General features: G+C 39.9%; 2 protein-coding genes across 8 annotated transcripts; one reads left to right on the top strand and one right to left on the bottom strand.

Moving 5' to 3' along the window:
- Positions 1–299: 299 nt before the first annotated feature.
- LOC121329062 (phosphopantothenate--cysteine ligase-like) lies at positions 300–4,983 on the bottom strand. 7 transcript variants are annotated; one of them, XM_041274353.1, is made up of 5 exons: positions 4,895–4,983; positions 3,251–3,338; positions 2,323–2,877; positions 1,800–1,903; positions 300–1,130 (listed from the first exon to the last, which is right to left on the bottom strand). In XM_041274353.1, exons 3-5 carry the CDS (start codon positions 2,864–2,866, stop codon positions 807–809), a joined length of 972 nt encoding a protein of 323 aa, XP_041130287.1. In that variant the 5' UTR covers positions 2,867–2,877; positions 3,251–3,338; positions 4,895–4,983; the 3' UTR covers positions 300–806. The 7 variants fall into 7 exon arrangements, with proteins under 7 accessions (XP_041130287.1, XP_041130288.1, XP_041130289.1 ...); XM_041274354.1 differs by lacking the exon at positions 4,895–4,983 and adding an exon at positions 4,584–4,884; XM_041274355.1 differs by lacking the exon at positions 3,251–3,338 and having other exon boundaries at positions 4,895–4,973.
- Positions 4,984–5,932: 949 nt separating this feature from the next.
- LOC121329061 (zinc finger MYND domain-containing protein 12-like) lies at positions 5,933–21,434 on the top strand. The gene is made up of 8 exons (XM_041274352.1): positions 5,933–6,107; positions 8,515–8,656; positions 9,778–9,949; positions 10,676–10,845; positions 11,921–12,043; positions 12,529–12,631; positions 13,996–14,141; positions 19,486–21,434. The coding sequence occupies exons 1-8, from the start codon at positions 5,998–6,000 to the stop codon at positions 19,930–19,932; spliced, it is 1,413 nt and encodes a 470-aa protein (XP_041130286.1). The 5' UTR covers positions 5,933–5,997; the 3' UTR covers positions 19,933–21,434.
- The last annotated feature ends 2,572 nt before the right edge of the window (positions 21,435–24,006 follow it).

Here is a 24,006-nt window from a genome sequence, read left to right as displayed (position 1 = left end):
GTAAATAATATTATGTATGTGCCCAATGAGTTATTGATGTAAAACTTAGACTGTTGTGTTTTTATTGTGCATCAGTATATATGGGCTTCTATTTATATCCTATTCCCATTTAGAAATAGTATTATCATTGTGCATTTGTAAGTAGTGTGAATAGTTTACTTAACAAAAGTGTTTTGATTACTTGTAGTTAAATGCTTTCAGTTGAGACCTATTTTGGTTCTTTGCCCTCAGACTACAACATTGAGGCTGTGTGTGATCAGTGAAGGAAAGAAGAAAGTGCCTGACACTGGAAGTTTTACAAATTTAGATTTTTTATTTTAATGAGAAAACAATCTATAGATAACCTAACAGTAGCTATCCTCTCTCTACAGTGATATGAAAATTACTGTTCACATGATCAAATGGTTTAGTTTTCTCAGGATGAATGGGGGCCACTTTCCAATAACAGCAGTGATCTACAGGTTAAGTGTGCCATTTAAGGGCTATTAATGACAGTTTGCCAACAGGGCTTGCTCTGTTTGTTTTCTTCAATTTCTTTGAAACTCTTCAGTAAGCTTATAAGATTTAGCAAACTACACCTTCAGGCGTGTCTGACACGTTTACATTTTATTGTATGTTTAAACTGTCGGCATGGCGCTTGCAGCAAAAAAGACTGGACAGCTCTGGTGTAACACATCCTGAAGGGGCGAATCTCATTTGAACACTAGAACTCACTCAATTGTTCCAACAAGAGCCTTCACGAAGTTCTAAAGATAGCTTGACGTCTTGTAAAGACCCTTTGTTGAAACATTTTTATGCCAGTATCTTTAGCCCTGCTCCTCTATGAAGCTGGTGTGAGCTGTGGACAGGTTACTGACTATTTTCTCCTCGATCTCCACCTCCCTCTGCTCCTCCTCGTCAGACAGCAGCAGCTCAGTCTGGGTGTCCCGGGTCACGATCACCACGTAGCCCCGCCGGGTGTCCAGCACATTGGCTACCACAGCCTGGTGCCGGTACATGTCCAGCGCTCTGCGGGCGCGCCCCACAAGGATGGACGGGTCAGTCTCCAGCTTAAAGGAGATCACAAACGCCTTGGGTACCCAGTCCTTCACCAAGGGGGACAGCATCTTTGGAACCATCTTCATAGTGATCTGCGGGCAGAACAAAGCATTAATACCGGTGCTTCATGGTGACATAACTAGCATAACTGCATAAGGGGGTTCTCACAATATACAGCGTATCTCGTCATCTTAACTTATTCAACTTTGGCTTAACTGATACTGATCAACTGAAATGTGTTTAATCAAAGAGAAATGAATCTGGATCATTTCAATGTGTGGTGCACAGTCAACGGTGTGTGGCCGCCCAATTTAACAGTTACAATTATGCTGTAGCAATTACACTGAAAAGTAACATAAGTAGCTACACACGTTAACATGTTTACTCTGTTTATTCCACCAAGCTGTAATCGCAGGTACAAATACAGGAACATACTCTATAACATTTTCTCAAACAAATGGGGTCACAAAAAGTGTTTGAAAATATGAGAAGAATGTTTGCTCAATGTAAAACACAACATGGAACTGTGAATGACTTAAGCATGACTTAAGAATGACTAAAGATGTGTTATTGATCAACTATATGGTGTGCAAAGGTTCAACTACAATTACATTGTAATTGCAATTAATTACAAGGAACACAATTACAGTTGTAGTTGAGCCCAGGTCTGGTCCCAGTCCCTGTGATTCATGACAGAATCAGACACTGGAAGAGATTTCTCTCTATACCACACTTCCTAATAATGAATGGGGCTGTCCTGCCTGCAAAGGCCCATCGGAGGATTGGATCTTGTGTTCAGGCATTTCCGAAGCAGGAATGTAGAAATCGGAAACAGCAGCAGCCAGGTAAAACATGGCATTGGACCCTGCAGGTAAGCACACAGATAGCAGGGTTTTCAGAGAGGTGCCCTATTAATCCTGATATTAAAATCTAGTGCAGTAAATCAAGACATAGACTCATGTGTTGAGCACTGTGAAAGTCAAGTTAGGCATGTTAGTATCCAGATCCATCCAAGACTGCACTCTAGAATACAGTTTAATGAGTGCTATTCTGTGATGACGTTCGAGGAGATTCAAAACTGTCCAGGACTTTTAGGTAATGTTCACTATCTCCAGTTCTGGAGATACAGGCTCTGTGAATAAAATATCACACATCTATTTGCACAATTTTGCAGGACTGGAGCCTCTGACCATCTTACTCATGTTGGCAATGAAAAAAAGAGTTGTTTCAATGTCTAGCCCTTACACAAATAGCAATAATAATCTGATCACTTGTATACCATACCTATTGGACCGAGAGCCTGTGCAGCTGCCTTGAGCAGATGTAGGTACTCCGAGAGCGTATTGAACTCCACTGCCAGCAGGAGCCGTGCTTCTTTCACAGCCTGATAGCGCTGCAGGACAGAGACGATGTGAGGCAGCTTGCCCTGGTCCACCTCCACCCTGTGCGAGATGCACCCAAGCCCCTGCTCCGGGGAGGCTCTCAGAGTGTCAAGCAGGTTCACTCCAGCGTACTTCCGGGAGTACGGGTAGAGGGAGTGGTGGCGGTGCAGGAAGATCACAGCATAGCCTGAGTCCAAGAAATACTCAGCTGACGAGGCACCTCTCCGCCCGCTACTGAAATTATCCAAAAAACGAACAGTCCTGGACTCCAGGGGGACTTTGGTGCCTCCTGAGGTGACCAGGACCACCCTCCGCCCTTCTGAGCAGTGATGCCGGGCAAACTCTGCCATCTGCTTGCCTGCCGCCTCCACTTGTGCCGGGACAGCAAACTCTGCTTCCATCCTGCAGTCCGCTGTGGGTGAACATGCAGATCCAGAGCTCGCCATGGCTTAGCAGACTGTACCAACATAACAATTATAACAAATAGTATGTTAGTGACCTACACCCACCCACAGTATGTTCATGTAAAATATGCAGAGATGGAAATAAGACTCTCATTGCATAGCAGTTTCACCTATTCCACATTTCAATAGCCACAGTGTATAGGTAATAAGCTCAGGTGTGTCTTATTAAACTTATAGTAAAACCAGCAATGGATCACACTGCTATGCAATTGGAGTCTTATTTATGTCCCGGAATATGCTTTACATACCTACGGATAGGTTCCTCCCTTTATTAACTTCTATAAGTATGTCTTCTCAGGGGACTGTATTACCATAAAGCGACTTCACAGAGAAATACTAGCAAGAACTAGCCTATATTAAAAATACCTGATTTCTCCTGAAATTATCCATATTGCTTCTTAATCCAAATTGAATCCAAATCTCCTTCTCCGTGTAGTATATGAACAGCAATTGGCTGGGAAAAACATTTAAATATAATTAAACTCAACTTTATTTCTGTCAGAAACTTGCAGTTTGCTTGAAGACAAACATCAGTATTCTGTGCGAGAACCTGATTGTGGCACCCTCTTCTACATTACACCCGACTACATTTCAATGGATCTGTCATCCGTCCCAGTTAAATGTGCAATTTTTGATGACATGTGATCCATTACTGATTTAAATAAAAGCAATGTCCTTTCCCCTGCTCTCAGGCAATGTTATTCAGTCTTTAGATTTGAATTCCCGTTTATTCATAGGAAGGTTTTGAAATAACAAAACAAAACAGAATCAAATCACACACACTGGTAAAGTCAATTTACCCATATTTTCTTTTTCAGAAGCACAGATCTGTTTTTCTTCTGTTTTTCAACTTAAAATAATGTTCTGTTTTGCACGGTGATTGTACTGTTTAAATACAAGTGGTGAAATAGATATTTACTCAACATAACTTATCAAGCTTTAAAAATGAACCCTTTTTTAATCTGAAACAGACCTTGCTGTTCACATTCCACAGAAACCCAGCTAACTTTGGCATTGGAACCTGTGCTCCGATATCACTGTTTGATGCTCCTACAACTACAGGAAGTCAATATTTTCAACATGGGCAATACATAACATAACATAACCTTCTTCACCCACTAGTTTCCACTGTTCTGTTTAATTTTTCAATACTATCTTATGAATAGTTTTTACTTTCCTGGCAAGTTCACAAAAAAGTTACAAAGCATGAGGTCACCTACAAGTGAGGGCCAAAAAGAAATATTAGCTATGGAGGTTAGTTCACCTTTAATGGAACTACCATACCTGTTGAGTATGCTTTCAGAAACTAACTTGCCTTGTCACTTTCTTTTCTATGTAGGCCCACTTGTGCAATTCAGCCAATTTTCCCGGGCATTCTCCCCACCTTTCTTAATGAGAGCCCCCGGTCTTCAGCATTATAAGATTAATATTAAAAGATGATCGCGTTTAAAGACAGCACTCACATTAAAAATGGATGGAAAGTAGGACAAATCGAAGTAAAAAAAAAACAACAGATCTGTGCCTCGTTCTCATAAGAGGAATGGACCCAGAGACTTTAAACGACAAGCCGAGGAGTTTAAAAAGATTTTTAAAAATCTGAGAAAATGTTTCCAATCACAGGAGTCCCTCGGTCACGCCCTGCTTCTTTCCTCTCAGGGAACTAGCCTCGACCCTTCTTTAATAACGAGTAGCTGCCTACCTGTCCTTAAACTGAGCGTGAAAAACAATTGGAGACATGAAAGACAGAGTGCTGAACCGCGTCCAAACTGCAAGCAGGCAGTGTGTGGCTGCTCACGGCATGAGAATGGCGCAGTTGGGTTATATTGTGAAGCAGCGCTCGTCGCAGAGGTCGTCCCTGTCAATCTGGCTACTCTTTTGTTTACTCAAAACACGAAGCAGACAACAATACACTTGGTATTTTTTAAATACTCGACTTCTATAGGTTGAACTTCAAGTAAAAAAAAAAAAAAAATGAATCAAATACAGGACAGCGAAATTCTACCTACTTACATGCACCGCACTGCAACACTGCTCTCACAGATCCGGAAACGGAGCCATGGTGACCGGTACGGCACGTAAACAGCTTCCGGTCGATTCCGAGCGCGTAAAGGCGCTGTACAGATTAACGCTGCCACTAAAAATTAGTTCCACATAATCTGTGTTCTGATATTAGTAGTATGATTTGTAAACTTTCATTATTAGGGTTACCACACTGCCCGGGAAAAAATGTTATTGTTTCAGTAAAATTGTTAAATCGTCCTGTTTTGGTTTTTGTTTGTATTAACACAAAACTGTAACAGTGCCCTCAGAAAGTTGACAGCGCAGTAATTATAAAAAAAAAAAAAAAAAGTTATGGATTACTTTTTTTAAATAGTTCTGTTAATATGTTAAATAATCTGTTTAACTTCCTGGACCTTTCCGCTATATATATATATATATATATATATATATATATATATATATATATATATATATATATATATATATATATATATATATATATATATATATATATATATGTTTTATTATTTATTATATACTTATTGATTGAGTTATTGATTGAGTTACTACAGCTCCAGTGATTTGAAGAAAAAAAAAATTCCAGTTTTTCACTCTGGAAATCTGACAACCCAATTTATTAGCTTAAATGCGATGTATTTGTTTCTACGCTATCTTCTCCCGACGTCACTGTTATTATCATACCAACGTACACAGACAAATAACTAATGTATTAGAAAATTAGGAATTTCAAATTTCGAAAGAATAGGTAAAATAATGAACCGAAGATTAGTTATTTTTTGTATAATTTCATTTGAAAATAAATGACCACTGCAAATATGAGTTCAAAGTTCGTTCCCTTGACAACCGATAAGCGTCCTGAAACATCAGCAGAGATTTGAAAAATGAATCGCACCGCAACTTCGACAGCAAGGAGAAACACGGGAAAAGAGATTCCCTAATTTACAAGTTCTTAATTAAAAAAAAAAAACATTGAATAGAAGTAAAACTGATCAAGTAAAAAAAAAAAAAAAAAAAAAAAAAAAAAAAAAGAGTTTACCTTCGTCAACTTGCTCGACATTCAGGGCTCTAATTTGTTAAGTCCCGACAGTGAAATGGCAAAAGTGAATCCCCTGTCCAACCCCAAAGGAGTGAGACTGCTTTGTGAACTGTGTCAGAAACCTGCTTTGATCCAGTGTACTAAATGCACAGTCACCTTCTACTGGTAAGTTAACAAAAACAATCTCATATTAAATTGTGTGATAAATGTAATCACTTTTCTCCTACGTCCCTTTTTAGTAATCTGAGATTCTTCTTTGTTTTGGAATTATTACACTTTTGATGCTTTCACCTTATATATGTCTTTGGTTGGCTATTACATGTCAATTGCATGTTTGAACTCATGACACGTCTACACAATAAACAAACCCGTGTTAAACCTTTCGAATGTGCTAACTGACACAAGCTGATTAAACCGGAGAAGAGAAACTGCAAGAGGCTTGAGTCTCGCATGAGCACATCCCTGGTGACAGATAGCAGGCTGTTTTATTCAAGTGGAACTTGGGTTTATGTTAGTTGAACAATGTGCTCTCATTAGCTGGAATTCACAGTGAAGTGTGCTGAGGTTGTTATTTTTTGTTGTTGTTTTCTTTTTCTTTACAAAATTGGGTCCATAGCAAAGCAGTAACCGTACAGTGGTTCACCAAGGTTTTGTAACCCATTGCTGGGTCAAATATTCAAGCAAAATGTATTCTGTAGCAAAAAGGACCAGTTTGTATTTGTTCATGTAGCATGTAAATTACTGTATCAAAAATATATAATGCAAAGGAAGCCTTGTACGTATATGTCTGAAAAAATAAGACACATTGGACTGTGCAGAAGTCTCTCATCTTTCTTTAAAAGGTCATTTGATACCATTTTTTTTAACTCCTGAGATATTTTTTTTAAATACAACATGGTATGAATTACACTTTTGTTTTCCAGCTTATTCAAAATGAAAGAATATTCGAGTATTTGTTCACATTTAAAAAAAAAAAAAAAGTAAGTACCTGTAATTATTCTTTTCATTGCTAACAGAGGTCATTTTGAAAAGAGCTTTGAAACAGAGTTTAAAGTTATAAGTGTAAAACGTTGTCAGGGTGTTAAAAATAAAACGAAAAATGACAGGCACGTTATTTAAACAGATGTAGCCTCACGTGAGGACGTGTAACGCTATATTTTTCGGAACCTCGCTACTTATTCTTTATTGTTGTTACTGTACATGTCTGTAGGACATGCAGTGTTTATTTTACACCAGATTACACGTCTTGCAGTTTGCTATTCTCCAACATGACACTAGGGGGCACTGCTGTACAAATAACAGAAAATCTTATTTTTCAATCATAACACTATAGCCAATGCTGGGTTGATACTAAGCTGCTTCAGTATTGAGATTGATTAGTTTTCCCTGTAACCGTTTTCTGCTGGTTTGCGGGATTGCAGTTAAATGGATGTGGAATCCTCTTGTTCTGGAAGGTGAGTTTAGATATAACCTTCAGGAATGAGGAAATGGAAGACAATGCACAGCAAGCCTACTCCTCCACTCTCAAGGCCCCCTTTCTTCTGAACTCTGAATGACTATGCAGACCTTCACTTCCACTCTCAAATTGTGAAGTCTGGATTTCACCGTACCCAGACTTTGCACACTTCTTTCCTTTACGTAATCCTTCCACTTCACCCAGACTGCCAGCTGAGTGTGATTGGGGGCTAGTCACAAAGTAGCAACCTGTGATTTTCAAAATCAGAGCCACATGGTTATCACCCAGAGAGCTATTTAAAAAAAGAACTGGCAGGACGCAACCCTGGAATGTAATTAGGCTTTAATCTTCATCTCTAAACTCCTACTGAATATTTTTGAGCACAACACAGATACATCTTGAGATTTTAATGGTTACTGCATTTTTTATGTGCTGTTCTTTCATGAATAACAGTAACATTATATTAATTGCAGTACCAGAATCTTCCTGCTCAAGTTTGCTAGAGATGCAGACTGACCCTGCTGGCGGGGAATGGAAGCCTCACACTGCAGGGATGAATTATACTGGATAATCGGTTACATACATGCACACAGGGTTTGGACAAAAATATATATATCACACATTCAGCACACACTTTTACATAATTAGGCTGATAGTCATATGAGTGATTCATGTCAGACCTGCCAGGCTGACAGCAATCTGAGGTTGCTGTCATTGTGCATTACCACTTCTAATTCCCTTTGAGACGTTGGGAGTGGAAATATCAAGAGTGTCTTTTCCAGAATGGTCCATTGAGTCATCACATCAGTAGTCTGTGCATTCTTGTGTATGGAAGCAGCTGTCAACCAAGCATCTGCAATCCACCCTCTATCAGATTTGCACCCTAACCCAACCATAACCCTAACCTCAACTCTAACCCAGCCTTTACACATTACAAAAGCCATGTCAGGGATCTCTAGAACAGATTTAGCAATCATGGGAAAGGCAGCCCATTTACACAAAAGTCTGTGCTACATATCACATGTATCACAATCAATGAAAAAATGCAATAATAAAATAATCAATAAGAGTTGAGGGCTGAGTTTCTTCAGCTGCTGTTTGTTGTCTCTTGGGCAGTGACTTGGACCATCAGCGCATGGACTGGGTGGGCATCCATGAGCAGATCTGCCAGCTGCTGCTCCCGGTGCGAACCCCTCTGCCCTTCAAGAGCCTGTGCAAGGAGAGGGAGCACCAGCAGGCACAGCTTCTGCAGAGACAGGTACGGTATCGTAGCTTCTCTTTTCCAGGGTCAGGGTTAAAGCAGGTGAAAATGGAAGAGCATGTTTCCCTGGCACAGGTTTTTCTAAAGAGGCATGCGCTATCATTTCAGTCAGCCATAAGACAACTGGAGGGTTCTGTCCTTAGGACTGTGTGAGACTAGACCAAAGCAGAGGCAGGAATCTTACATCCAAGATTCTAAATCACATGTCACAAATCAACCAATCACAGTAAAGTGTTTGCAAAAATTCCAGTACTGTACATCTTAACCTGTGTAGGGATGCCATCCTGTGCACCGAACACCACACCTAACTTAAATGTTAAAAAAATCAAAACAAAACACACATACCTAGTACCTTTAAGAAAACATTACCGAAACCGCAGAAAAAAAGCAAGAAATGAAATCGCCTCAATCTGTACAAGATAAGACATTTAATCCTTTAATGCTACTGGCGCAAGTTTTTAATATTCTCACCACTACACAGCACCTGTAGGCCTGCACACATTATTCTGTGGCAGTTGATTCTGGATTAAACTATATCACAACCAGGAGAGGCTGAGGGATAAAAGTTATGTCTTACAAAAATAAAAATATGTTTCAATTTAAAGCTGTTCCTGAGTACAATCTTCATTTTTATGAATTTTAATAGATTGATGTGTCATGTGTCAGGTGTCTCTTATTGTATAAGAGACACCATTTTGCACAGTTTGAGCAGCCAGAAGCTCTCCCCTATGCAATGAATAAGAGACACCCTGCACACAACACATTCACTTATAATACGGTTACAACAAAAATATTTTGTATGGTATCACCAGAACAATGCTGGCATAATTCTTAATTTCTCAACTAGACATTTTTAGTCATACACCATTGCACTATGATTCCTCCAGCCTGCTACATATTTTATAATTCACCGGCTTTGTAACCTTCTCCCTGTGCTGCAGCTTGCATTAATTTATCTATAGCAGGTAGGATTTCATAAAAATCACTACAATGTTACAATCCCCTTACAGCCGACCTGCCAGGCTGACAGCAATCTAAGGTATAGATAGTTCTGTGCAGTCTTGTGTATGGAAGCAGCCTGTGCCTTGAAGGGAATGGATGTTGTTTTCTTCTCGCAGAAGCACCTGATCGAGCTGACTCAGGCTGCAGCCCGGAAGAAGCTGTGTGAGGGGCGTCACGAGGAGGCGGTGCCAGCAGCCATGCAGTGTCTGCGCTACTCCATAGAGGTGCACGGCCTCAGCACCCTCCCGCTCGTACTGCCCTACCTGCTGCTCACGGAGGCCAGCATCGGTGAGCACTGCACCTCCCAGCCTGCCAGTCAGGCTTTATTCAATTGTGGTACAGAAGCAGCAAGACCATGTAAGACCCTGTACTGTAGGTCACTAACATGTCCTGTGCCTCCATCTCAGAGCTGCTTTTTCTAGAGTCAGGCTCTTACCCAGGGAGCACATGCTTTTCAGGCTATAGCTCTTAAACTCAAAAGCTCAATCCCCAAAGAAATTAGGGATGCTGTTCAATCCTTCAAAATAAACTTGGAAAGACTTATTTTTATAGTTTGGCCTTTGCAACGGTTTAGACCTACAGTATGTATTGTAATGTTAAAGTCATTGTAGCTAACAAAATCATTAATCTTACCTGTTTTGTACTTCCATTAGCTAAGTAGGTCTCAAATGTGCAGTTTTGAAAGAAACACATGTTAAAGCACCCATGTATTTTCATTTTAAAACATGATATCTGATACTGCTTTAGGTTAAAGGAAGCTCTTAGTTTGTATGCCTCATTCACAGATGAGCTCTTTGTACCTGGGTCATTTCACCACAGCAGTGTTTTAAAACAGTATTTTTGTGATCTAAATGTATAGTTCTTTGAGGTGCTTAGACACAAAAAGCTTTAAAAGTGAAAAGTTATAGTACTGCAATATAGTATAGTATGTCCTCTGCTGTACTGTGCACAACAGTTTAGAGTGGCTATCCCCAGTGCTTTAGATCCTTGCCCTTTGTTCCCCTGCCTCATCAGGTACAGGTCACCTCCAGCAGGCAGAGGAGTACTTGTCTCAGGCTCAGTGGACTGTGCTAAAGAGTTCGGAGTGCAGCAGCTCCATTCTGCACAAGCTGCATCGCAACCTCGGCCTGCTGTACGCCGCCAAGGGGGAGTTCGATAATGCCCTGCAGCACCTGGCAAATGATGTGAGTGGAGGCAGAGCGACACATGGCACACTTCTCTACATGGGCAAAAGAAACTAACTTAAAAGTTTTCCCAAGATATTTTTGCACAGTATTTTTGTAGTTTTACCCATTCTTTTCCCATGGCTATACTATGGATTTACCATAGTTTACCCTGGTTTGCCATGTTTTTTAAATATGCTTTACCATATCTCTCTGTGCTTTACAGTGCTTTATTACACTGCTATACTTTTACTATGGGCAACTTTTATAAGGGAAACTTTACAAAAAGTACAGCTTTTTAAAATAATCAGTTTGGGTTCTACTCCTGAACCTGTAAGTTTCTGAAACTATTTTCTGGTTTCATATCCATATTGCATATTGTACTTCACTCAGTAGGGGTTGACAGATCTAGCATCAAAGAAATGGCCTGGCAACTGTCCCAAATTAATCCACAATGCAAAGGAAGTAATTCTCTGAATTCAGCTGTTTGATTTAGGTTTTATATCATACTTTATTTTCCATATGTTGTACTTTTTTATATGGTGTGTTTATAAATGCATTTAGGGATGCAAGTCAGTTATGATTGTTTTCTTTATGATTTTTTTTTTTTTTTTTAATAAACTCAGCTGTTTTAAGGCCGGGACACACATACGCGACGTGGCATGATGCACTCGGCTACCAGGCAGCATTTTAAATGCTTTTTCACTGTACAAAAAATTCGGTTTTGGTTTAGGGAAAATCATAACAGTTGCATCCCTAGTTGGATTCAATTTATCGCACTATTTTCATGGCTCAACAATTTGGATCAGAGTTGGATCCAACTTATTTGATGAGCAGTGCATTTGATATATTAAAATGGAACCAGATGTGTCAACAACATGCTGAACATGTCACTGCAAGCCAGGCAACCAATGAGAGCAAACTTGGACATAACAGTGACGTTTCTTGAAAGCAATTGGAGTTTGAGCAATAGAAATCTTGTCTAATTCTACAACCAAAGTTCTTTCAGGTTTGGCTGAATGCCTGGTAGCTCCCCAGGCGAGTGTTTTTAGTGTTAACGCCCCACGCCACTTTACTGCTTGTTTTCCACATGCAGATTTACTATGCTAGTGAAGAGTTTGGAACTGACAGCATTGTCACGTCTGGGGGCTACTTTCACATGGCCAATGTCTTCTTCCGGCAGAGCAAAATGGACGTTGCGGACTCCCTATACACAAAGGTCAGTGACGGAAATGGAAATGCCACAAGCTGTTAAAGCTCCCTGTGCTTTTCTGCAGGGTGAAGGCTTCTTGTCTAGCAGCCGTTTATTATAGCTTGAGGTCTGCATCAAGGCTTGGCACTTGGTTCATGCAAGGTTCAGAGCTCTCAATGAGACTGACAGACAGGGATACATGTTGGCTCAGTATGTAGCCCTGGAGTCCTCAAGCCAGTCCTCTGGACTCGGCTTTGACCTTGGCCTTGGGTGTCTGACTCATTTGTTCTTGGTGCTTCAAGGACAGTGCATTGCAAACTGTTTAAAATGTTTTGCCCAAATTAAATAGTGAGGAGATTAATTAGATGTCATGTATTGGTTTATTTTAGTATCTTTTTAGTGTCTTATTGCCACTGCACCTGATTTTGACCAATTATTTTGAGCCCTGTGGGTCTTGATTGTCCCATTAATTGATGTGACTGTATCTAACAGCCCGCTTGCTCCGCCTTCAGGTAACAGATATCTGGAGCACTCGCCTGAGCCGGCTGGTGCAGAGTCCCTCTCAGAGTCCCAGCCTGCCTTCAGCCAGCCCCGCCTCCCCTGATGAAGCCCTGGGTTTGTACAGCACATCTTTCATCATACATTACAAGATGCAGCTGCTCCCAGTGCTGCTGACAACAGCTTCTTTTTGAGTGATGGATTTTGCAGGCTTGACTGGTGAAGCCCAGAGGCTGGAGTTGTCTTTTTTAAGCACAGAGCAGGCACTGACAAAGCTTCTGGTTAAAAAGTAATGTTATCACTGTATTTTATTTTTGGAGCTACTGTATGTTTTGTGGTTGAGTGTCAGGCTCCTCCCACTCTGCTCCAACCTGGAGTTCTCCACAGTTTTTTGGCTATTGGCACATTTGAGTTTCCTCTCAACATTCCGTTTGCCATTTAAATCCAGCACTTATTCCAAAATGAGAAATAGATTGATGTTAAAATGCAGATTAAAACCACACTGTGGTAGATTGTAATGACTTTAGTATCCCCTCAGTATTGCGGATTATGTCAGCTGCTGTCACGGACACTGCACTCCTGTCTCTCAGGCACAGCTTTGATGCACTGCGCTCTGGTCTCACAGGCACAGCTTTGAGGACCCTCCTCCTCTAAGAGATTCCAACAGGGGGCTCATCTGCATTCCTCTGGGCCCTTAGCAGCAGCATTATTTTTCAACCAGACTGAAACATTTACTTTTTATCACTCGCACCCATGCGTATGTATGGCACACTTTTACACATATCTGTTACATATATAACAGCTTATACCATTGTGATGATGCTTGGGAAGGTTATTCTTTAGCTCAAGTTTTTGAGAATATTATAACACGGGGATATGGGGTATGGAGGACCCCGTCAATCCGTCTGTATGTATATGTGTCAGACATACGGTGAATGTCTTAGTGATGTGCTTTTAAATGCTATTGATAGATTTAACTTTGTGTTTATGGTTGTATTACAGGTCAGTTAGGTAGCTATGCAATGGTTCTTTGTGTCATTATAAATCATGAATCAGAAATCTACCAATCACAGTACAGTATTTGTCTTATGTACAGAAGTCATCCCATCTACAGAACACCACGCCTAATTCCAATGTTGAAAAATTAAAACAAAACAAAAAAAGCACACATACCTAGCACCTTTAAGAAAATATTACCGAACTTGCAGAAATAGAAAAGCAAGAAGTGAAATTGCCTCAATCTAAACAAATCATTTTAAAGTTATTACTGAGTAAGATTTAATGTATGTTATTTACAATACATTAATAGTCATGTGTAGGGTGTATCTTTTTGTATAAGAGATGTCATTTCACACAAACCCTTACCCAAACTGCACCAGATGACATCTCTGATACAGTAAGAGACACCCTGCACATGACGTAGTAAGTCTTCAGTACTCTCCTGATTCCCTGTTTTAAACGGCTTGTGGTTCTGTTCACAGATGAGGCTCAGGAAGCTGAGGCTGTCCAGATGTTGAACGCTATCTTTGATATCCGAGAGCAGGCTCAGAAACAGGACCCTGCTGCCCTGGCCAGCGCCTCCTGCGCCCTCGCCATGCTCTGCTATCTGCGCAAGGATCTGGATAGGGTAAGGCTTTCTTTTCAGGGTAACGGCTGCTTCACACTTCCATAGGAGGGACGTGCGATGCAACCAGCTACAATAAAGACGAATTCAGCTCTGGAGACCAGTCTACTCTTGGATCTCCAGACAGTCGCACCACTAGAGAAGTTGGAAATTGCCCATGGTTAGTCTTACGATTTTAAGTGAGAACCAGTCTTGAGCCGGTTCTTCTTGGACAGTGCTTTGCGCTCCATAAAGTTTTGTATAAAATCAAGAGTTTATTGCATTATAGCTAAATGCAGTCTGAAACTTCTTTAGGAGGCTAGAAGTGTATGTTGAAAATTTGGTGGAGACTGGTGGAAAATCGTGGCTGTTAAATGGACAGGCAGACCGAATGGTTAGACTGATTCAAATGATCTTCTTGAGCGTTTTGTACTGTATAATAGACAAAGAGCCCTTAATATATACCGTGCCCCTGCATATCCATAATATACAGGTTTTGTACTTTCCTACTAAAAATTCAGCTCTGTTTCGTAAGAGATGCTGCAACAATCTTTAATTGAGATAGCAATCTGTGCAGTCTTTATTCTTATGTAACCCATCTGACAGGTCCACAGTACTGTACTATGCCCTTGTTTGGCTTCAGTGTGTTAAAACAACCCACTATGTAACACTATGTAGCTATCAATTACATACTTAAATTCAGTCAGGGAACCCACACTGCTGAGTTTGAGCTCTTGCTGAAGAGGGTTCCAGAACCAGGGAGCAAAGTAGCTAAACGCTGTCTTTCTTTGTGCTTTCTGTTAAAAGAGGAACATCTATAATCAATTAGTGGCACGAAACTGTAAGAGATCAACAAGCTTTTGTTCGTGAAGAAGATTTTATTCTGAAGAATGAAACCCAATTTGAGTTTTTATCACAAGAGCGTCAGTAGGTGTTTTTGAAAATTCAATAATGTAACTATCCAGTAAATTATTTGTAGATACTCTGTTTCAAGTGTTCCAGGATTTAGTGAATATCATTCATTTTGTTTTATTAGAGTTTAGTAAAAACTTTAAATTTATAATTTTACACTGTAGGTTTCAATGCAACTTGTATGTTTTTGCTGGCAATATCCAGAGAGGGGCCACATGGGTAAATAATTGTGTCATATGGAGCTGACACTATTGGCATTTGTTAGTTTGATTAGATCATTATGAAACCAGCCAGCAGCCATCATGGTCGATTTATATTTAGTTGTATCAGATGCATTAGAAAGATCAGTAAACAAACAAGTACATAGTTCATTTACAATAGTGTCCCTATCCCACATTCTGAACGATTTTATGATGGAGTCATTCACAGAGTGCTGCAAAAGGTAAGTTTACGTGATTGTGTCAGACAGTGCATTATGAGGCTGAGCTTGGCGTCACCTGGTGTAGAGGCATAAGCGCTACAATTACAACATTATTTTCTGAAGAGAGTTACAATATATGTTTTTGAATTTCTGCTCAATCTATCCTGAATACACCTATGTGCATGGGCTTCATATTCTGGATTTGCAGCATACGCTATAGTGCACTTGAAAATAACAGATTCAAGGCGTACCTTGAGCAAATGCGTCAGCCTGTACTAAACCTGGGGAGTAGAAGCAGAATTATTTGCACAGCAATGTCATTTCATTGTTGATGCTTGGTTGATGCTAAAATTATATTTTAAAATTCTAAAGCATCTTTATACATACTGTATGTTTGTATTAACAAAATATAAGCAAAGTGTGCTCTTGGTTTACTGATTAAACAAAGTACATTGAAAGAAGAAAATGCAAAGGTGTAGAACTACTAATGCGAACATTCGAGCGTCGCTCTTGGGAACGTAGGCAAGATCTTGTTTATAAATGAAGTGGAAAGGAAGATGCACATCAGCAAGAATTCTAATGAGAGACACTGCCAGCCTGTCAGCTCAGCACTCAAGGGGAATTAACTGAGGCCTAGAAGAGCCATTTACTCTTACACCTTTTCTGCAGTGCTGTGCTGTTTGATCTATTTTCACCTGCAGCTGGGACTGAGTTTAAACACTTTGAAATCAGCACTGTTCATTTCTATCAGCAGCAGAAAGAGACCCACCAGACCTGGTTAGGACTGCAGGCTGGCAGGAGTCAGTCTGTAACTCTCTAGATACACTAACCCTGGCTAAGAGTCGGTATCTATAACTCACGAGATAAAGTGAGTGACCAAATTAGCGTCCAGTGAAAAGGGGGGCAGGTGTTTAACCTCAGACTGCAAAACAGTAAAAGAAAAACAGCATGAAAGTTTTAGGATTGCAATACTGTAAACATGATCTTAGAGATGCCAGAAAGAGCCAAGGTCATAACTTGGGGATGCTCTCACTCTAAATCTGTTTCGGGTGGGAGGTAAAATATCTCTGAACCTGCACCACTTTTTACAGTCATTCTCAAATCAACTAGTAATCCCCACTTGACCATCTTAGATTAACACAAATCCTTTCAACCAATTGTCTGCATCCATTCAATATATTGTGGCAGAGGATGGCTCGTTTCTGATGGATCCAAAGAGCATGAACGAGAGGGCGCGGATCCCGACGATTGCAGTGCAGGGTTCCATGGGAAGGGCTTCCCACAGTCAGCCAAGGCATCAGAGATGAACTGGCCCTGGTCGAGCTCAGTGGTGCCTGTGAGGGTTTGGGACATGCTGGGGTCTTTTTGAAGGTCCTGGCAGAGGCCCCTTTCAATGAGAAGGTCAGTTATTACCTTGGTACCCAGGAAAAGGGATATAGGCTGCCTAAAGATCTGGAGCCCAGTCTCGTTGCTGTGCACAGACTACAAAATCATAGCAGAGGCTGCCTCACTGATCCACTCAGACCAGGTACACGGTCCCGAGTCAGTTTTCGGCTGATTAGGAAACTCTTGCATTGCAGCAGGAGGACTGGTCGGTTGGTTACTTTTCTGTCTCTCGATCAAGAGAAGGCATTTGACGGGGTGGATCATGGCTACCTATTTGGAGCCTTTCAAGCATTCAGATTCAGGCTTTCAGGAGAGGAGTACGTCAAGGGTGCCTGCTGTCTGGTCAGCTCTATGCCCCGTGCATTAAACCCTTCTTGTGTCTCTTGTGTCCTGCCAATGCTATTGAAGTGCTCCTAGTGATCTCTGATCCGGTTGATCTGGAGAGAAGGAGGAGCTGCCAGAGTGTTTACTCTGCCACTTCTTGTGCCAGAATCAACTTGAACTTAAAAAGGACTACTACTAATAATAATAATAAAAATACTAACATACAAAGGTCTAGTTTCCTGATTCAATTTATTTCAAATATAACTAAAAGCACTGTTCATTACATAATACAGATTAATTATTATATGTATTGTAACACTGTACCAGCCCAGTCATTTTAAAATGTTGCATCAGATTTAAATTGAAACATTGTATTTCAATCACGGTGTGTCAAATTACTATCTAAGATACAGTGTTGAAATTTAAAACCAAAACAGGTATTGAAGTCCTCTGGTTTGAAAAGAGGCTGTTAATGGCACATACATTAAAAGCCACTATGAAATAAGAGAGAAGCAGCTGTATTTATATATTTTATAAAGCAATACAGAACAGTTGTGCAACTGTATTTAGCTTCCAAAAAAACACAGAACTAATCCCTACAATGTACTCTGAACACCAGATAGTGCACACTCCATAAAAACACAGGGCTGTATTCAAACCTTACCCGAGGGGGAGGAGGTTCCTTCAGTACAAGGCTACAGATAGGACCGGATAGATACACAAGCTATTTGCTAATAAAATGGAATGTGAATATATAACAGGCAAGTGGAACAAAGACATTTCAGTGTAGCATTAATGTGGGCCAAAATAATCATTTGTACGATTATTTGGCGTAAATAGTTATCCTTACGTTGCATCAATGATCTGGATAAAACAGACAATGACATACGTGGTCTTGTTTGTATTTTGTTTTGTTGGGAATGGAGTAGCCAATAAAAATGCCCAAATGTTTTAATATTTTTTTTGTGTATTGTTTATGTATTCACATTTTACCACAAACAATTTAACTCATTTAATACAAGCATTTTTTTTAGCACATAACTTTAAACTTTCAAAACTCTTTGCAAAATGTCTGCTCTAGTGCACTGGTAGTGTAAGGATTAATGCCCACATTGTCAAACACGTAACACAGCAATAAAGATCCATGGTGAGGTACGGAACAGAAAAACCAGAGCACTTATATATATATATATATATATATTATATATATATATATATATATATATATATTTATATTTATTTTTAATCGCTCTTCCTGTAGTGATTTAGAGGACAGATCTCAAACCCCAGTGCACTAGAGCGGACATTTTGAAAAGAGCTTTGAAACAGACTTTAAAGTTATAAGTGTAAAACGTCAGGATGTTAACAATTAAAAGGAAAATGACAGGTCTGTTATTTAAACAGTTTTAGCAGCACTTGAGGACGTATAATTTTGGAGCCCCCCTACTTAGTGTTTAACTGGAGATTCAATATATTTGAAAGTGCATGGATCGCTTACATGATTAGACAACAGTTCAACCTTTCTGTTTTTTTTTTTTTACTAATGAGTTTTATTAAACATGGTCAAAACTATTGCAACTAGTAATTTGAATACTGGTAAAAAATGGTATAAAGTACGATAACATTTATAGTTGTTATCACGTTGCACCGTTTGCTGACCCAAAGAAAACTTTGTTTTTCATATAGATCACTTATACCAGCATGCATTGATTATTTCTTTCCATTTTTTGCACAAGAATTTTCACACCTTTAAAAAAAAAATATCCCATGAAAAATATTTACATTTAAGAAGTGCTTGTATGGGCAGAAAGTTTTTTTAATAGATTTTTTTTTTCCTTTGGTGTTTAGTTGTCAATCAGCACATTCATTTCAAAATACAATATGTTTGCCAATTCAGCACTGTGGTGTAGGGAGGATTTTCCATGCAGCCCACTGTACCTTTAGAAACAGATACGGGTTTGTATCCTCCATGGGCAGCCAGTCTGTGAGTTCTGGAGCATGCATTGGGACCCAGCTCCTGTTAGTGACCGTCCTTTTCTTGTCTTTGTAAACCACAAAGTAGCTTAAAAAATGTATAAATAAGCATTTAAATATTTAGAAACATTTGTTGTATAATAACTCTAGAAAAAAATATCCATTTTGAATGTGACAATGCATTTTTTTTTTGCTTTACTACATAGTATGTTTATCATGAAATGTCTTGGAATACCTACCTTTAGAACATTTGTTACTGTGACAAAAATACAGTGCTAGCTATAGTGAATGCTGGTGTATATGGGTCAGTTTATGACTATAGTAAATAAACACTTATCTACTGTATTGCAGGCGTGGGAGCTGGGCAGGAAGACTCTGAGTGTCAGTCAGTGGGGGGCGGACCCAGGCTTCACTGAAAGCATGGTGAGGTTCCTGCAGCAGATCAGGACAGGTGAGAACCTATCTGTGCCCCAAGGAGCCCCAGAGAGCCCCAGGGAGCCCCAGAGAGAGCCAAGGAGCCCCAGAGAGCCCCAGAGAGCCCCAGGGAGCCCCAGAGAGACCCAAGGAGCCCCAGGGAGCCCCAGAGAGTCCCAGGGTGCCCCAGGGAGCCCCAGAGAGACCCAGGGTGCCCCAGGGAGCCCCAGAGAGACCCAAGGAGACCCAGAAAGTCCCAGAGAGCCCCAGGGAGCCACAGAGAGACCCAAGGAGCCCCAGAGAGACCCAAGGAGCCCCAATGAGAACCAGGGAGCCTCAAGGATCCCCAGAGAGACGCACGGAGCCACAGGGAGCTCCAGATAGACCCAAGGAGCCCCAGAAAGCCCCAGAGAGCCAGGGTCAGCTCCTCTCAGCTGAGTCAAGACAGTGCCAAGATCTACAATTAAAACAATATAAATATTTCTAGTGGAGTGTTTTTAAAAATCTTTGTAATACTGTATAATCATAGATTTGAGTTTAATTAACAGCTTAGAATGGCGAGGGATATTTATTTTGATTTGATAGACACAATTTTACAGTGTACACCAGATGTTAAAATATCACATCATTGAATAATGTTTTTAAAAATGCAGTTTGATATTCATGAAACTGATCTACACTATTGTTAAAGACATTAAGAACAGTCACCAGCAGCATTTTATTCATTAAACGTTAAAAAACCCTCCTGAGTTTAAGCTTTGTAAATTGGGCCCTCAATCTTTAATGCTATCCACAGAAAGTCTCCCCAGAGTCATCCTCCACCTATCTGTGCATTCCATTTCTACATTAGGGTTGTGCTGCAGCCCTGGCTGTGAATGTTCTCCATCTCACAGTGTGGACAGGCCAAAGTCTGTTGTGGCAGCACTCTTTGATGTGATAAATCAGAAATCCCAGTGGGAACAAGCTGAGAAACGCCTCCCGCTTCATGTGTGGTGAGGCGATGCTCTTCTCCCTGAGGGATCTCATGATATGAATGAACACAGGGAGTGTCAGGCTCCAGCAGGCTTTAATAGACTGGGATGCTACCCACTGACTGCCTAGCAGCTGTAGGCACGCAGGGGAGAGTCACCTGCAGCTACAACAAGCACAGGGGCAGGCAAACGCCATATACAAAAACAAATCAATGCTTTATCTACAAGGGGTAATGGGTTCAAAAGAGAACATGTGACTTCCTCAGTGACTGGGGGAAAAGACAAGGACTGTTATTTGAAATACTGAAGGCTATAAATGTTTTACCAATGATTCGATTTCTATTCTACAATCTATTACCAGTCAACCCAAATTGTGTTCCCTCTAAAGTACCCGATGTACTTTAATTTTGAATTTTGAAGTTTCACGAAAGCTACCTTTGCTGTTAGGATATGAGAGTTGTTGGAGACAGCATGGAAATGTCCTTGTTAATGCTGTAAAATCATTGAAATCAAGTATTAAAATCTAAAAATATATACAGGAGAAATCTCTACGATGTTTATTTTCTGGTAAAGTTTATTTGCATATATTTTGTAATACTTTGTGGAGACGGTGAACTAAACCCTGGACCACTGATGTCTGATATTCAGGCATAGCTGGTCTTGAATAACAATACATTATCGTGTGAGACTCAGCAAGATGAAAATTGGTCTACAGTCAAAGGTCTGACATTTTTTCAAATTCACATTCATAGTATGTTAACAAAAATCGATCAGCTAAGAAGTTGGACTGACACCCATAAACCTGATGTGTTCGCTACCTCTGAAACATGCTTATACACTAAAATTGACAAGGCTCAAATTGAAATAGATAAATGTTATGAGATACCGCATGGACCGAACAAGGAGGGGTGGGGGGTGGGGGGGTTGCTTTGTTTATATCAAATAAGTTTCAATTGGTTTATAAAACCAAAGAAAAAACTTGGAAGCTGTATTCACTAAACTTTAATTAGATGGAATTGACTGTTGGCTGTCTATACAGAGTCCCCTCCTCTGATCCATCTACCTTTGAAAACTTGAGTAAGTTTTTAGGAGAGAATGAAGCATGTAAGAAATTGATTTTAATGGGTGATGTAAACCTAAATTATAGACTTCATCCAATTTCTCTGCTGCTCCCTAGGAACCCCCAGGCATGGTTGACAATGACAAGCCCTGGGTTCCTTTTTTATTGACTTTTCTAAAGCTTTTGATGTAGTTGACCAAACAATACTCAAGTAATCTTGGAGTTAAAGGTATTACATTACATTTTCTATTTTTATTAATGAAATACCTAATATCTGCAAGAAAAGTTCTGTACATACGTATGAGGATGATACTGTGGTTTACTGTAGTTCTGATAAGAGCAATTTTCTTGAACCATTTTAATGTGTACCTTGTGTATTGTCTTGTCATTATGTGTTTTTATTATTTTTATTTTTGAAACCTGTAACCTCCTACTGTACTGGGACACCTTTGAAAACAAGCTACCTGAAGCTCATATGGCATTCCGAAGTAAGTAATTTTATATATAATAATAATAATAATAATAATAATAATAATAATAATAATAATAATAATAATAATAATACAAATCTAATCAGCCAAATAAACAACTGAAATCTGAGAACAGCACACTTTTCTTCATGAAAGGTCTTGTAGCAGGAGACATGGCTTTAGCGGTCCAATGTATTTGTCAGCAGCAACGTAGGGTTCGATCTGTAAACTTGTGCTCCTGTGCACCACAAGAATGAAAAAACAATGTAATAAAAACTGGTGAGGAGTAACACTAATGTTAATTTCATGGCACCTGTTGGCAATGGTACACATCCTGTCCTCGAGCAGATTTACTATACTTTTACTATGCTAAACTTTTATAAGGGACCTTATTTTTTGTCTTACATCATATTATAGCATATATTCCTCATGTTAATGCAGGTTATTAACAGTACTTTGTGAAAGTCCAGAGTGGTGGTTATCAGCTGGATGGGCTGTATATTTCACCTGTGTAACTCCCAGTCAATTACAGCTCCTTGGTAAACCTGTCCCTGGGCACAGGGCTGATCAGCACGATCCTCATCAGGGTCCTTTGAATGCAATGCAGTTTCCAAACCAGAGCAAACTGGAGCCTGGCACTTTGCACAGTGTAATAAGTTCAGCTGATTTGTGACAGCAGCACTGCAATCTGTAGGCTTGTTGTATCTTGCTCAGAGTGTAAAGAGAGGAACCGCTGACTGGGTGTGATCTGTATTCCCCACAATATATTTAGCTCTTCATGAATGCAAGGTCTGAAGCGTATTCTTCATTTTATTTCCGTTGTTCCACAACAGATCAAGACCTGATTTTGCCTGCTGTTTCTGGAATTCTATGAGGTGTTAAATCTGCAAGCTGCCTGGCAGGACTGAAGCCAGAGCTTCTTGCTGGTTTAAGTCCTTTGTTAGTGGCAGCTGTTATTGATTATTACTGCTGTTACTATTCCACTATGAATTGTATGCTGAGTAAACACAAGTGTGAGGGTGATTGCAGTAAGCAAAAACTTTAAGAAACCAAGTCAAATAGACAGACGCTTTGGCACATGCTCCTGGTAGACTTACAATACTGTTTTATTTATTTTGAATAAGTACTGTATGTATTTTCATGTAAAGCTGAATTGCACACTGAACAGAACTATGAAAGAGGGAGTCATTCAGTTATATAACTGAGAATCATTGGGCTCAGTTCAAACAGGATTATTTATTATCTGCAGGCACGCATCCACACATCCTTCATGCTCTCCATCTTACAAGCTCAGGGCCCATTTGATTTACACAAAACCAATTTCAGTTTCATAAAACACCTTTCATAGGTTTTAGTACTCTACATCAAATTCCGAACTTAATTGGCTTGTATAAAATACATCTATAAATCATTTACCTCTGTAAATTTCAGCATGGATCTCCTTATTAGACTTTTCTACTTGTTTTAAAGGTAGGGAAGTTTGGTGGACCAATTGGTTTAAACAAATGTAAAGTTTCGGACTCCTTGGTGGTGCTAGGTTTGTTTAATTTTGTTTTCTGTATTCCCAATAAAACACGCTGCAGTGTTAAAACAAACGCTGTTGTGTACCGTGTGTGGATTTAAAGGGACAGACACTGGCCGGGGAAATGGGGTTGACGCATCAGACTCTATTTATTTAGAATTCAATGTAATGTAGAGATAGACTCTGGTTAGATACTTATATATATAGCTGAAACGTTTAGTTCCACTGCTGTCCAGCTCTTTGAGGTCTTGTGCTCTAGTTCACACATTAAACGCATCTTTACTGTGAGTGACAGGTAGAGCAGATGTCCTGGACTGCCCATGTCCAGTAGTGGATGTTTGACTGTGGGTTTGTTTAACTGTGGGTTTCGCAAGGCTTATAAATAAGAAACATAAGAACGTTTACTAACAAGAGAAGACCATTCAGCCCCAAAGT

This window comes from Polyodon spathula, chromosome 16 (assembly GCF_017654505.1).
Source record: "Polyodon spathula isolate WHYD16114869_AA chromosome 16, ASM1765450v1, whole genome shotgun sequence".
Classification (NCBI taxonomy): Eukaryota; Metazoa; Chordata; class Actinopteri; order Acipenseriformes; family Polyodontidae; genus Polyodon; species Polyodon spathula.
This window is presented reverse-complemented; position numbering and strand designations above follow the sequence as displayed.

What these genes read in the sequence shown, in the direction of transcription:
- LOC121329062 (XM_041274353.1), bottom strand. Translation starts at nt 2,866, where the DNA reads ATGGCGAGCTCTGGATCTGCATGTTCACCCACAGCGGACTGCAGGATG. An exon ending in ACAGGCTCTCGGTCCAATAG is followed by an intron (nt 1,904 to 2,322) that starts GTATGGTATACA and finishes GCTTACCTGCAG; the next exon opens with GGTCCAATGCCATGTTTTAC. An exon ending in CCTCCGATGGGCCTTTGCAG is followed by an intron (nt 1,131 to 1,799) that starts GCAGGACAGCCC and finishes TTCTGCCCGCAG; the next exon opens with ATCACTATGAAGATGGTTCC.
- LOC121329061 (XM_041274352.1), top strand. Translation starts at nt 5,998, where the DNA reads ATGGCAAAAGTGAATCCCCTGTCCAACCCCAAAGGAGTGAGACTGCTT. An exon ending in TGCACAGTCACCTTCTACTG is followed by an intron (nt 6,108 to 8,514) that starts GTAAGTTAACAA and finishes TCTCTTGGGCAG; the next exon opens with TGACTTGGACCATCAGCGCA. An exon ending in CTCCCCTGATGAAGCCCTGG is followed by an intron (nt 12,632 to 13,995) that starts GTTTGTACAGCA and finishes TTCTGTTCACAG; the next exon opens with ATGAGGCTCAGGAAGCTGAG.